Here is a 14,816-nt window from a genome sequence, read left to right as displayed (position 1 = left end):
GTTCCACTGGTTAATTGTTCGAACTGTCAGGAAGTTCTAGGTTGCTTCTCTCCTTGATTAGTTTCCACCCGTTGCTTCTTGTCCTGCCTTCAGGGGTTTTGGAGAATAGATGGACCCCTCTTCTTTGTGGCAACCCCCGAGATATTGGAAGACTGCCATCATGTCTCCCCTAGTCCTTCTTTTCATCAAAATAATTAGGATACAAAACTGGAACATAATCATAGGGCTGGAAGAGATCTCAGTCCAACCTCCCCTTTTTAATTTTTTTAATTTGATTTATATGCCGCCCTTCTCCGGGGACTCAGGGCGGCTTACAATGCGTTAAGCAATAGCCTTCATACTTTTGTATATTTATACAAAGTCAGCTTATTGCCCCCACGAACTGGGTCCTCAATTTACCCACCTTAGAAAGGATGGAAGGCTGAGTCAACCTTGAGCCTGGTGAGATTCGAACTTACAGTAATTGCAGACAGCTGGTGTTAATCACAATGCTATCAGTCTGCTGAGCCACCAGGCCCTTGTCCAAGGCAGAAGACCTTATAGTATCGTGATGGCGAACCTATGGCACGCGTGCCACAGATGGCACATGGAGCCATATCTGTGGTCACACGAGCATTGCCCTCCAGCTGGCCAGCTAATTTTTGGGCCTTCGGGGCCAACCAGAAGTTGGGAAACGGGCTTTTCCGGCCTCCGGAGGGCCTCCGGGGGTGGTGGGAAGGCTGTTTTCACCCTCCCCAGAATCCTAGAAAGCCTCTGGCGCCTGGGGAGGGCAAAAAACAGGCCTACCCGGCCCACCGGGCCATCACATGCCAAAAGCGGGGGGAGAGAGGAGAGGTCACGCACGCATGTGCAGTGTGTGGGACGCATTGAATAATGGGTGTGGGCACATGTGCACACAACCCATCCGCTCTCCCCCCACTTTCGGCACGTGACGGCAAAAAGGTTAGCTATCCCTGTTATCTTGGCCATCTTGGTCATATGGTTATCCAGTTTACTTTTGATAACCTCCAGTGATGGAGCAGTCACAACTTCTGGAGGCGAGCTATTCTAACTGTCAAAGAAATTTCTCCTTATTTCTAAGTTGGTTCTCTTCCTTGATTAGTTTCCATTCATTGCATCTTGTCAAAAACCCAGTTAGTTGAAATGCTGGTTTGAATGAGCCTAACACCTTACAGGGGTGTGTGTTTTTTTGGTAATTTATTTAGGGTTGCCAGGTGTCCACTATTTGAGCGGACAGTCCGCTTTTTTCACATTATGTTCACTATTTTTTTTCACAAAATAGTGGACATTTTTTTAATTCAAAAGCTTTATGATGAAATGGTACGTAATCTAAAGCTGTGCAGTCTAAGAGAAAAAGGATAGGAGAATCGCGTTTTGTCTTTTTTTTTCATAAGTTAGAATGAGACAAAGATCGAATATCCATTGAACTCAATTCTCCGAAAAAATTAATGATGAGATTAAAATAAAAATATATTATAAAATTATGTACAGTTCACATTTTTAAAATGTATTGTAGCTTATGTCGACTGACCTAAAATGGCATGTTAAAATGTTTGTAAGAAAATATATAATTTAATTGTAAATTTTTTTTTAATTTTTTTACTACTTAACCCCCCCACCCCCCGCTTGTCCGCTATTTTTTGGAAGCAGACCTGGCAACCCTAAATTTGTTTTAAAATTTGGGCGGGGGGGAATGTAGTTTTCCATAATTTGAACGAAGGCCTATATAGAATACACTTGTCTTTTCTCTACAATGGAAATCTTGATAAGCTGCCTAAGGGCAGTATTTCTCAAACTTTGCAGCTTTAAGATATGTGGACTTCAGTTCCCAGAATTCTAGTCACACTGACTAGGGAATTCTGGGAGTTGAAGTCCCCATGGCTTAAAATTGAGAAACGTAACGCTACAACAGGGGTGTCAAACTGGCGACCTGCGGGCCGGATGTGTCACACGGAGACCACGCCCACCCCAGCTCTGTGAAGGGGAAAAAACATCGCGAAACGTCACATGACAGCAACGTGACTCGCGACGGCTCTCCAAACTTGGCAATTTCAAGACTTCTGGACTTCAATTCCCAGAATTCCCCATGCTGGCAAGGGGAATTCTGGGAATTGAAGTCCACCAGTCTTAAAAGCTGCCAAGTTTAGAGACCCTTGCCCACAACCGCAAGATTGTAAACAAGCCTGTTCGATTCACGGTTTTTCGATCTCGGATGCGAGACATTTTCTTCAGAATTTAGTTTTTCACTGAAAAATTTCATGAGATTAGAAGAAACCAGGCCGTCCCAAGCCTATTGGGGAGATAAATGAAGACATGACATTAGAAATGGAAAAAGTGACAAAGACTAAGCTATTCCTGTGTGACATTCCTGTACAGGTCATCCTTGTTTAACAACCACAGTTCGGTCTGACAACTTGGTTGTTAAGGAGAATGGTTGCTAAGTGGAATCATAACTCTGTTGGGATGATGTTTCTGCATTTATTTATTTATTTATTTATTTATTATTTAAATTTCTATACCGCCCTACTCCCGAAGGACTCAGGACGGTGAACAGCCACAGGATAAAACACATAAATACAAAAATTTAAAATAGAATAAAAACGAATTAAATAATTTGGCTGAACAAATTTAAAATACCCCATAATTTAAAAACAAATTAAAATTTGCATTTAAAAAGGGGAGAAGATTTAGGCCAGGCCAGCTTGATGAAATAAAAAAGTCTTAAGTCTTTTTTTTTGCTTTCTGGACCAGAGAAGGCCATAAATGCAAAAAAAAAAATGGTGGCAACGTTTATTTATTTAAATGGCAAATACCATTTGAGACAAAATGGTATAGGTTTCCCTGTTTAAGCAGGGGGTTGGACTAGAAGACCTCCAAGGTCCCTTCCTTGTTATTCTGTTATTCGTATTTATTTATTAAATTTGTTTTCTGCCCATCTCGCTGCAAGGTGAGGTTATTTTCTATCGTGATTGTAAATCACGGCAGTCGTTAAACAAGGCAGTTGCTAAGTGAGGACTGTATTTAAAAACCGGGCACACCTAGAAGATTTCCTACAGATTGCCATCTCATGTAGTCTCTCTGTCACTTATTTTGGAGTGTGGTTCACTTAGATTTCTGCCCCAGAATTCCTCAAAAGCGTAGCACCTACTTTTCCTATTTTCTCCACAACAACCCTGCAAAGCAGGCTCCCACAATTGTCCCACAATTGTTCCCTGAGCTTCTAGAGCTGAGGAGGGTCTTCACGCTCCTTTATCCAGCCTATCCCCCCCACCCAAATATAAGCAACCATTAGAAAGTAAAACTCTTAACACAAAGATTGTCAAGTTTTCCCAAACTGTACAGCTCTTCTGGCCCCCCAAAAATAGGGCATATACAACGATCCATATCCTTTGAAATAAACAAATATTGCATAGTTTTGATATCTCCTCCTTGGATTTTGTGCGATCTGGATTGCACAAAACCTTGCTAGGCAGCTTGTGTGGCCTGAAATTGAACAAAAGTTTGATGTGAAGTCACCCATCACCTCACCCCTTTCGGGAATATTTGAGTGTTTTAATTCGTTTTATCTGGGACCTCAATGGTTATCTTGGGTGTTTGAGTGCCCGACCCATAATATGTCCTGACTGTAACATTATGAGTGCATAATCTACTAGTAATTGTTCTGTCCCTGTCCCACACGCACACACACCAACGGACGTTCAAGAGTTAAAAACCAAACCAGCCGGCAAAATCCTTTTCCTTATGATAACGGAACTTGGCAACAACCTAGTGGCTGCCTGCCAAGAGTTTATTACTTACGAAGAGGAGAGATAACTTCTCCCCACTTCTGGTACATCAAAGGAAACAGCTCAATAATTATGGATTCAATCAAGTCCAAAGATAATCCAGCAAAGTCTATAACAAAAGTCCGGCAATGCAGAACGGCGTGGAAGCTTTCAGCTTTGTTCGTCACAAGGTTTGACTGGCCACCACGCTTCCTTTTATACCTTGTGGTCCAGTGACTCAGCCTAATCTCGGGCACGCCTTTTCTTCTGTTGCGCACGCTTATCTCTGCGACGTTGGCGTGGATCCAGCCAAGACTCATTACCCTCATCACTGTCCATCTGTGGCTGCGTGGACGTGCTTGGCCCCGGCCCTATCTCTTGCCCTTCGGCGGACACCGAAGGCATTGCCAGAGAGGAGGGTCCTGGAGAGGGAGGCCTTGCCAACTCCTCTCCTTCACTCTCGGAGTCCTCTCCTGCCGATGACACAGGCTCAGGTAACGGAGCCACAACAGTAATAAAAGCCTCTCTGAGGTATCTCAACATTAAATACAGTGCTCTGGGAGACACACATGGTTTCAGGTTCATTGAATTGTGTTGAATCAATCAATGAATCCATCCGAACAGAGCTGGGAGGGACCTTGGAGGTCTTCTAGTCCAACCAAGCAGGAGACCCTATTCCCATGATGGCAAACCTATGGCACACGTGCCGGAAGTGGCACACGGAGCCATCTCTCCAGGCACGTGAGCCGTCACCCATTAGTCTTCCGCAGTGGTGGATTCCTCCCGGTTCGGCCCGCTTCTCCCGAGCCGGTAGCGGTGACGATATGACGTCACCGAACCAGTTCTGCCCCCCCCCGTGCCCACCCACCCGCGTTATCCTTACCTTTATTTGGCCCCACCCCCAATCTATTGCTGCCTCCTGGGTCCCAGCTGCTGGCTAGAGGGAAAAAACCTGTTTAAACTCTTGCCGCGGGGCTTCAAAGGGCCGCCCTACAGCTGATCAGTGTTAAAAGAGAACAAATGAGTAGACCGGTGCCTGCAAAAATAAATGGGTAGACCGGTGCCTGCAAAAATACATGAGTAGATCAGTGCCTGCAAAAATAAATGGGTAGATCGGTACAGCTCTGCAAGCAGTTAAAAGCCTGGTAGACCAGTACCTCTGCTAAATCCTAAATAATTGTCACCATCAAGCCACGCCCATAAAATAAGCCACGCCCACATAACCGGTAGTAAAAAAATTTAGAACCCACCCCTGGTCTTCCAGGTTCTGGAAGCTTGTCTTCACACACATGGAAGCACTGGAAATCAGAAGAGCAGCCGCCGAGTGCACATGCGCGCCGGCCACCTCGGTTTCTGGCGCATATTGTTCTGCCCCAGCTAAGGACCCCAAAGAACACAGCACACATAAAATCTGTACAAACCTTAGTTTGCTAATTAAGGACTACTAATGAGCTTTCTTAGTAGTTGTTTGAACACAAGTAGAGTTTAAATCAGTCTTTTCTGAACAAGGGCTGTTAATTTAACTTCCTTAACAGCCGACAAGAATCCAAAGAAGAATAACTCAATTCTGAGGCACAGTCTTTCAGATAACCGTAATCTTACTGTGGTTGGCAGAATGCCCAGAAGCAATTTGCAGGAACACTTGACGAGAGAGAAACGAGAGCTGAATCAAACGTTTCTGGAATCAAGACGCGAAGGAATATGAACGAAGTTGTTTCCTGCAAATTGCATCAGTCGTTGTCCTTCCTTAAATAGGCTAGGGGAGTGGCCCATTAGCCCCAAGCCTTACTCTCGAGGAGACCTCCTCCTGAGGAGCCACTCCTGCCTTTTAACAGCTCTGCACGCTCGTGCATTGAGAAGAGGCTCCTCCTCTTCTTCCTCTTCACTTCACTTATGGGAGCTTCTGAAGGCCCTGGCTGAATCTCCACCCCTGGCACCACATCTTCTCCAGCCTCCTCAGTGTCTGACTCAAGCACCAGCTGCAGAGGCTGCTGGCGCAGCACCAAACCAGCCTCCTCGCTGTCTGAATCAGCTACTAGCTGCACAGGCCGCTGACGGGCCACAACACATATGCACATGTGAAGACCAGCCTGTGTGCTCCGGGAAGATGATCTTCCGGTTTCTGGCACACGCATGCGCACCGAACAGCTGGTCTTTGCACGCGCATCTGTGCCAGAAACCGGAAGATGAGATGGCCGGTATGCATGCACGTGCCGAAAACCGGAAGAGTAGCCGCCCAGAGCGTGCATACCCGCATGCACCGGGTGGCTGCTATTCCAGTCTCTGGTATGTATGCGCATGCATGCGTGCTCCCATTTCGGCACTCGGTGCCGAAAAGGTTTGCTGACACTGCCGTATGCCATTTCAAACAAGTGACTGTCCAGTCTCTTCTTAAAAACCTCCAGTGATGAAGCACCCACAACTTCTGGTGGCAAGCTGTTCCACCGGTTAATATTGTCCTTACTCTTAGGAAATTTCTCCTTAATTCCTGGTTGCTTCTGTCCTTGATTAATTTCCATCCGTTGCTTCTTGTCTGGCCTTCAGGTGCTCTGGAGAATAGGTTGACCCCCTCTTCTTTGTGGCAGCCCCTCAAATACTGAAATGCTGCTATCATGTCACCCCTAGTCCTTCTTTTCTCTAGACTGTCCATACCCAATTCCTGCAACCATTCTTCATATGTTTCTGTCAGTGGTGGGTTCCTCCCGGTTCCGTCCGGTTCGGCCGAGCCAGTAGCGGTGACGATACGTCGGTTCTTCCCAACGAGTAGCGGTTCTCCCCCCCGCCCTCCCAACTCCCCACGTTATTCTTACCTTTTATTTGGTCCCACCCCCAATCTATTGCTGCCTCCTGAGTCCCAGCTGATGACTAGAGGGAAAAAAACTGTTGAAACTCTTGCCGCGGGGCTTCCAAGGGCCGCCCTACAGCTGATCAGTGTTAAAAGCAAACAAACGAGTCGGGTCGTAAGTGCGAGGACTGGTCATAAGTGCGAGGACCTTCCAGAAATGACTCTGACCAGCTAGCCATGCCCACCTAGTCACATGACCTCCAAGCCACACCCACAAAAGCCACGCCCACAGAACCGGTAGTAAAAAAAAATTAGAACCCACCCCTGATTTCTGTCTCTAGGCCTTTAATCCTCTTAGTTGCTCCTCTTTACACTTTTTCCCAAAGTCTCAACATCTTTTTTTGTAATGCGGGGACCGAAACTGGGTGCAGTATTTCCGGTGCGGCCTTACCAAGGCTTTATAAAGCGGTACTAATACTTCACATGAATTTGTAAAAAAAAAATAATGTAAAATGTGTCTTCAAAAAAACTGACTTCGTTTTTAATATTTCTGTACACCCCAGAGCACTGTTTTATCAACCTTGCTGACTTTATGAGGTGTGGACTTCAATTCCCAGAATTCCCCAGCCAGCCATGATGGGGTTGGGGGAGTTCTGGGAATTGAAGTGTCCACACTTCTTTAAGTGATCACGTTTAAGAGAAACAGCTCTGGAATATAGTTGATAATACTTGGCCATCTGTGACAAGGATGTTAGCTTGCTCCTTTAGTGAAATGAAGCGTTTTCTCTCTCTTCCCAACCTCTTGTTACCCACAGAGTCAACGTGGGCTGCGGTCCGGCAGAGGAGCGAATTCTGCTAACAGGACTCCACGCCGTGGCTGATATTTACTGTGAAAATTGCAAAACTACACTTGGTTGGAAATATGTGAGTGGTGATGGGTTGCTTCTTATTCTTATTATCAAGGGCCGAAATATTTTTTTTTCCCCCATGAGACCCCGGTTTTCAACCTGTAGGGCGTCAGTGCAGGTAGTCCTCGAGTTACGGCCACAATTATTGAGCGCCACAATTTATGTTGCTAAGTGAAAGTTTTGTTAAGTGAATCCTTGCAATTGTTTAAGTTAGTAACACGGGTTGTGTAAATGAATCTGGTTTCCCTGTTGACTTTTGCTTGTCAGAAGGTCCCAAAAAGAGATCACATGACCTCAGGACATTGTAACTGTCATAAATCCATGTAGTCCTCAAGTTACGACCACAATTGTGCCCAAAGTTTATGTTGCTAAGTGAAACATTTCTTAAGTGAGTTTGCCCCAGTATACGACTTTTCTTACCACAGTTGTTAAATGAATCACGGATAAGTTTGTAACCCCGGTTGTTAAGTGAATCAGGCTTCTCCATTGACTTTGTCAGAAGGTCGCAAAAGAGGGATTGCGTGACCCTGGCACACTGCAACCGTCATAAATATGAACCAGTTGCCACCTGAATTTTGATCACGTTGACCACGGGGGACGCTGCCAAGTGTGAAAAACGGTCCTAAGTCACTTTTTTTCAGAGCCGTTGTAACTTTGAGCGGTCACTAAGTGAACCGTTGTAAGTCGAGGACTACCTGCCCTTAATTTTCTCTGAATGTTTCCAGGGAGCTGCAGGCCACCCACCTGAATAAGCTTAATGGCAGAAGTGAAGTAATCTTATTAAACAGTTTAGATGATACTAAAAACAGGCAGAGGAAAGTGAGGTCATAGAGAAGGAGAGCTAGAGGGTCAATCATCAATAACCGGGTTTAAACATGCTTGGGAGAAACACATGTTCATCGCCCAAAGAAAAATTAAAAATGGAAGATAAAATACAGTCTTTCTGTATTTATAGTCCATTTAATGACCATTCAAAGTTAATGTCAGGGTTCCAAGTAATACACCCATAGCAGACTAAACTCCGAGGCAAGTAGATTCCTCAAAGAATAGTCTCATTGGATATATCCAGAGGTGGGCTTCAAAAATTTTAGCAAGGGGTTCTCTGCCTGGTGGCTGGGTGGGCATGGCCTAGCCAGCCTCCTGCACCACGGCGGGGGAGGATTGTTTTTGCCCTCCCCAGGCTCCGGAGGCTTTCCTTGAGCCTCTGGGAGGGCGAAAACGGCCTCCCCAGGCTTCGGAGGCCCTCTGGAGGCTGGAACTTCCCGAACTTCCGGTAGGCCCGTTTTTCACCCTCCCCGAGCCGCCGTGTGCGCCCTGCACTTCCCTGCATCTAAAATGGGCCGCATGGGGATTCCTGGGAGGGGTGGGGTGGGGCGGGGTGGGGCAGGATGGGCGGGGCCAGCCAGGAGTGGGATTTGGGGATTCTCCGAACTGCACAGAATCTTAGCTAGAGGTCCTCCCGAACCCCTGCGAACCCCCAGCAGCCCACCCCCTGGATATATCATATTGGCACAGTTCTGGTGAAAACCGACTCTGAAGATTCCCACGATTTTCACCTAATTAAACGTAAAAGTTTTTCCCCTTCTCCAAACATCACATGGCTCAATCACGGTGCCATCCAGTCGCCTGGTGACTTCACTCCTCCTGTCTCTCTGACCGGGTGTGAGAATGGCCTTGGTTCCCAAGAGAAAGTATTTTGTTTTGGCTACAAAACCTCAGCTATCTCTATTCCTCCCTCCCTAACCCTCAGTTCCAGTGTGGCAACACTGAAGCCTCAAAATGGCCTCCGTCAGGTCAGCTTCAGGGTTGACAGTTAAAACAGCTGTGAAAAATGTGACTTTACGATCATTTTTCACACCATTGCAGCACCCCCGTGGTCACGTGATCAGAATTCAGGCGCTTGGCAACCGGCTCATAGTTACGACGGTTGCAGCGTCCCAGGGTCACATGATCCTTTTTTTTGCGACCTTCTGACAAGCAAATCCAGCCTGATTCACTTCACAACCAGGTTACTAACTTAACGGACTAACTAACTGGATGGATTCACTTAACAGCCGTGGCAAGAAAAGTCATAAAATCGGACAAGACTCATTTAACCGATGTCTTGCTTAGCGGCATAAATTTTGGACTCAGTTGTGGTGGTAGGCCCAAGACCACCCGTAAATTAAAAAAAAAAAATCATTTAAAAATTACGAGGAAATGAATTAATAAAAAAGAAAAGAAAACTCAAAAAGGGTTGACTCAATGATGAAGAAAAAAAAACCTGGGTCTTTTTCTAAATTTTCTATGTGCCTAAGAAGGTTTTCTTCGGCCTTGCTAAGAACAGCTTGACACAACTCAGGATCTGTTGTGTTGTATGCCGCGTTGTGATTTCAATAGGAATCTATCTTAAGATAATGGTAAAGGTTCCCCTCGCACATATGTGCTAGTCATTCCCGACTCTAGGGGGCGGTGCTCATCTCCGTTTCATAGCCGAAGAGCCAGCGCTGTCCGAAGACGTCTCCGTGGTCATGTGGCCGGCATGACTCAACGCCAAAGGCGCCCGGAACGCTGTTACCTTCCCACCAAAGGTGGTCCCTATTTTTCTACTTGCATGTTTTTCCGTGCTTTCGAACTGCTAGGTTGGCAGAAGCTGAGACAAGTAACGGGAGCTCACCCCGTTATGCGGCACTAGGGATTCGAACCGCTGAACTGCAGACCTTTTCGATCGACAAGCTCAGCGTCTTAGCCACTGAGCCACCACATCCCTATCTTACTAAATAAATAAGATTTGCTGCAAAAGGAAGCATGGACTTTCAAATCAGGGCAGGATGAATCCTTCCGCATCCTACATGATTTGAACAATTAGGTTATATTTTTTATACAGGTAGTCCCCCAACTTACAACAGTTCGTTTAGTGACCAAAGTCACTTGGGAAAAGTGACTTATGACTGTTTTTCACAGTTGCAACCTTTGCAGCATCCCCATAATCATGTGATCAAAATTCTGATGCTTGACAACTGACTCACATTTATGACGCTTCCAAGTGTCCCAAAGTCAACTTTTGATCAACTTTTACAACCTTCTGACAAGCAAAATCCATGGGGAAGCCAGATTCACTTAATAACCCAAGTTGCTAACATGTCCACTGCAGTGATTTCACTTAACAACGGTGGCCAGAAAGGTCGCAAAATGGGCCAAAATTCACTTAACAAATGTTTCATTAACAACAGAAAATTGTCGTCGTAAGTGAGGACTACCTGCAATACATATCTGGCACTTTACAAATAGTCCTCGACTTACGACCGTAATTGAGCTTGGAATTCTGGTCATAAATCGAGACATCATGTCACCGGACTCTTTTTTTTCCTTCTTTTTTTTTCCAAAGAATTTTTTATTTTTAAACATAACAAAACATAAAACAACCATCATCCATTACAATCACAGAAAGTGTGTCGATCAATTAAAAATCTTTTGTGCTTAATCCCATATCCACAATTTACAAATTATTTAATTTCTCTTATTTGACAATTTTATATATCCCTTTATGTTATTTTTCTCATTTAACAATTATTTAACAAAAGTTTGACTCCCATGAAAAAAAAAGAAACAAAATACTTCTTATATGTTATCATTACATTAATTTCATTTCATACTTCATTTCCATGCCTTATTATCTAGCCATTGGTAAAACAAATCCCATATCAAATAATATTGTTTTGTCTTCCTGTTCTCTAATTTCAAATGTCTATTTACTCATTTCAGCACATTCCATCATTTTCTTAATGACTTCATCTCTTTTTTTTACTTTTTTGAGTTGGTTGTTAAGCAGACGTGGCAGTCGTTAAGTGAATGAATGTGGTGGTTCATTAAAGGAACATGGCAATTGTTAAGTGATTCAGCTCTAAACACAAGAAACTGGCAAAAAAAAAAAGTCACAAACACTGCAAACCACAAAGTGAAGTGATTGTCAAATGCCCCAAATACAGACACATAACTGCGAAAGAGATGGTTAACCATCATAACTTTGATAATACAGATAGTCCTCTATTGTGGCTTGCCAGCTGCCAGCAGAGCTAGCAGCAGACTCAGATGATGAGGAGGTTGGGGAGGAACTTGGGCCAGTTCTGGAGTCTGGGGAAGGCTCTGATGGATGGTCTGCGTCGGATGCAGAGATAGAGCCAGGGCCGTCCGACATTTCCCAGCCACCGGAGAGGCAGTTGCCTTTGGAGGCTGATATGAGTGAGGAGGAAGAACAGCTGGGGCCTGTTCCAGATTCACGTATGCGTAGAGCAGTTAGGAGAGGTGAGCAACGGAGGACAAGGAATCGACTCGGGAAGCAAGGCACAAGTGGACGCTGAATGGCCCCTCCCTGGCTGGAGAATAAATAGAAGGAAAGGGGAGTGGTGGTCGTAGGAGACAACCGTTCGTATTTCTGAAGATTTTGCTCATTGTGTTTCGTGCCACAAAGACTGCTTGCCAGAACTTAATTGGCAGCCATTCGGCTGGGAGCTCCCGGCCTGGCAATTATCGCAAAGAACTGATAAGTTAACTGTTGCTGCCGTTAACTCCTTGAAGGACTCTTGCCTGGACTTTTCGGTGGGTGAATGCAATTAATTCATAAGAGGTAAACAAAGAGGGTTTTTTCGTGACAAGTAGTCTGTTTCTTGTGTCTGCTAAGGCTGGGTCAGAACTTCCTCGACTTACAACAGTCCCTTTAGTGACCGTTCAGAGTTACAGTGGCCCTGAAAAAAGTGATTTAAGTTCATTTTTCAACTTATGACCATTGCAGCATCCCTATGGTCACTATAATCAAAATTGGGCTTTCTTGGCAACTGACTCGTATTTATGACATCGTAGTATTTGCGACCTTCTGGCAGGCAAAAATGCTTAGCAATTGGTTCAGTGGTGGGGTCCTCCCGGTTCGGTCCGGTTCGGCCGAGCCGGTAGCGGTGACGATATGACATCACCGAACCGGTTCTCCCCCCCCGCCCTCCCCCCACCCCGCCCCGTTATTTTTACCTTTTATTTGGTCCCCCCCCCAATCTATTGCTGCCTCCTGAGTCCCAGCTGATGACTAGAGGGAAAAAAACTGTTTAAACTCTTGCCGTGGGGCTTCAAAGGGCCGCCCTACAGCTGATCAGTGTTAAAAGCAAACAAATGAGTCGGGTCGTAAGTGCGAGGACTGGTCGTAAGTGTGAGGACCTTCCAGAAATGACTGACCAGCTAGCCACGCCCACCTAGTCATATGACATCCAAGCCACACCCACAAAATAAGCCACGCCCACAGAACCGGTAGTAAAAAAAAATTAGAACCCACCCCTGAATTGGTTGATATGACCGTCGCTGTGTCCCAAAGTCATGTGATCAACTTTTATAGCCTTCTGAGAAGCCAAGTCAATGGGGAAGCCAGATTCATTTAACAACCATATTACTAACTCAACAACTGAAGGGATTCACTTAACAAACCGTGGCAAGAAAGGTCGTAAAAGGGGGAAAAAAATTCACGTAGCAAATGTTTCACGTAGCAGCAGAAATTTTGGGCTCAATTATTGTCGTAAGTCGAGGATTACCTGCAAGGTCGTAAGTAGCTTTTGGCAGGAAGGTGTCATAATTTCAGACAGTTGCTAAACAATCGTCCGTAAGTCGAAGACTACTTGTAAAAAAAACAAGTTTATAAGCTTCCTTCTGGATTCCTGCAGAACAGATTCTTTCAAACGGCCATGGGGCTCTTGTGATATTCAGACCTGTGATATTTTAAGAAAATACGTTATTCTCACCATTTACGTCTCTGGCTTTTCACACTAAGCAAAGTGTTTTGCGATACAAGCACCTCGCTTCTGTGGAAACTCTAGCGAGCTACTCCTTTGCTTCACTATAAGTAGTCCTCGACTTACAACCACAATCATCATCTTTCAATGACCCCAAAATTCCTTGCCGGGTGGAGTCTGGGCAGCTGAATGGAGCTGAGTGTTTTACTGGCCGGATGCCCTTCCCTGTTGCCAATACAGAGTTTTGTTCAGCAGATATATTCTCATTGTGCCCAGAGAGAGAAATATCTGCCTCTACTTAGGATCGAACTCACAGCCTCCTGATTGTGAGTGGTGCGGTGGCCACTCAGACTTACGACCGCAATCAAGGCCAAAATATCTATTGCTAAGCAATACAATTGTTAAGTGAGTTTCCCTCCCCCGCCCCATTTTATGACCTTTTTTTTTTTTAAATATACTTTATTAGTTTTTAAAATTGTAGAAAACATCAAATCTCCGTTAACATCCGAGGTGTCGTGTATTTACATATTTGCAAAATATATATATCAAATAAATTCGAAACTACCATTACTAAAGATAAGTATATCCTAACATAACAATCTTATTCTATTATTCCACCATTTGTACCACCTTTCCCATACTACATAGAATTTTGAGTTCACATCATTATTAAGATCACTTGTTAATTTTGCCATTTCTGCACATTCTAAGATTTTGTTTATTAGTATTTCCTCTGGAGGAGTTGATTTATCCTTCCAGTACTTTGCAAAAACTAGTCTGGCCGCTATTGTAATATGAATTATAAGATGGATTTTATCTTTAGAAAATCCATCTCTGATCATTCCCAATAAAAAGATTTCAGGGGATAAATTTATTTCTCCTTCAACTATTTCTCGTAACCAATTTTGTATTCTAGTCCAAAACCTTTTTGTCTCAGGGCAGGACCACCACATATGATAGAAGGTGCCTTTTCTTGACCCAGTTGTTAAGTGAATCGCTGCTGTGGTTCAGTTAGTCACACGGTTGTTAAGTGAATCTGGCTTCCCATTATCAGAAGGTCACCAAAGGTGACCCAATGACCCCAAGACACTTCATCTGTCATAAGTACATGTCAGTTGCCAAGCATCCAAATTTTGATCACATGACCACGGGGATATCTTGCAACGGTCGTAACTGAGAAAAACGGCCATAAGTCACTTTTTTCAGTTCTGTTGTAACTTTGAATGGTCACTAAACAAATTGTTGTAAGTCGAGGACTACCTGTAAAGCCATAACTGGATGCCATGGGGTGTTGGGTCAAAATCTGGCGAAATAACAGGCCTATCCATTCAAAAAAGTGATCCCTCCTTCTCTTTAGAAGGCAAAGAAATTAAACCCAATGGTTAGAATTACAGCAAGGCCCTAGAGCCATGATGGCGAATCTATGGCACGCGTGCCACAGGTGGCACATGGAGCCATGTCACCTGGCATGCCAGCTCAGCCTCTCTAGGAGTCTCTGGAGGCTGGGGACAACAAAAATGTCATTTCCTGTCCAACCGGAAGTTGGGAAACGGGGCGTTTCGGGCTTCTCAGAGGGTAGGGAAGGCTGTTTTTGCCCTCCCCAGATGCA

The 14,816-nt window shown here is 44.8% G+C and overlaps 1 protein-coding gene across 2 annotated transcripts in view; it reads left to right on the top strand.

The window, feature by feature from the left end:
• The window catches only part of YPEL2 (yippee like 2), a 122,409-nt gene that overhangs the window by 71,957 nt on the left and 35,636 nt on the right, over positions 1-14,816 (top strand). For both annotated transcript variants that reach the window (XM_087890149.1, XM_034404299.3), the window contains exon 4: positions 7,365-7,473. In XM_087890149.1, coding sequence (XP_087746275.1) covers positions 7,365-7,473 — 109 coding nt within the window. The remainder of the gene's footprint in view (positions 1-7,364; positions 7,474-14,816) is intronic.

Source organism: Pantherophis guttatus, chromosome 1, assembly GCF_059756535.1.
Source record: "Pantherophis guttatus breed Tessera chromosome 1, ASM5975653v1, whole genome shotgun sequence".
Classification (NCBI taxonomy): domain Eukaryota; kingdom Metazoa; phylum Chordata; class Lepidosauria; order Squamata; family Colubridae; genus Pantherophis; species Pantherophis guttatus.
The sequence above is the reverse complement of the archived record's forward strand: the minus strand, read 5'-3'. Positions and strand labels throughout refer to the sequence as shown.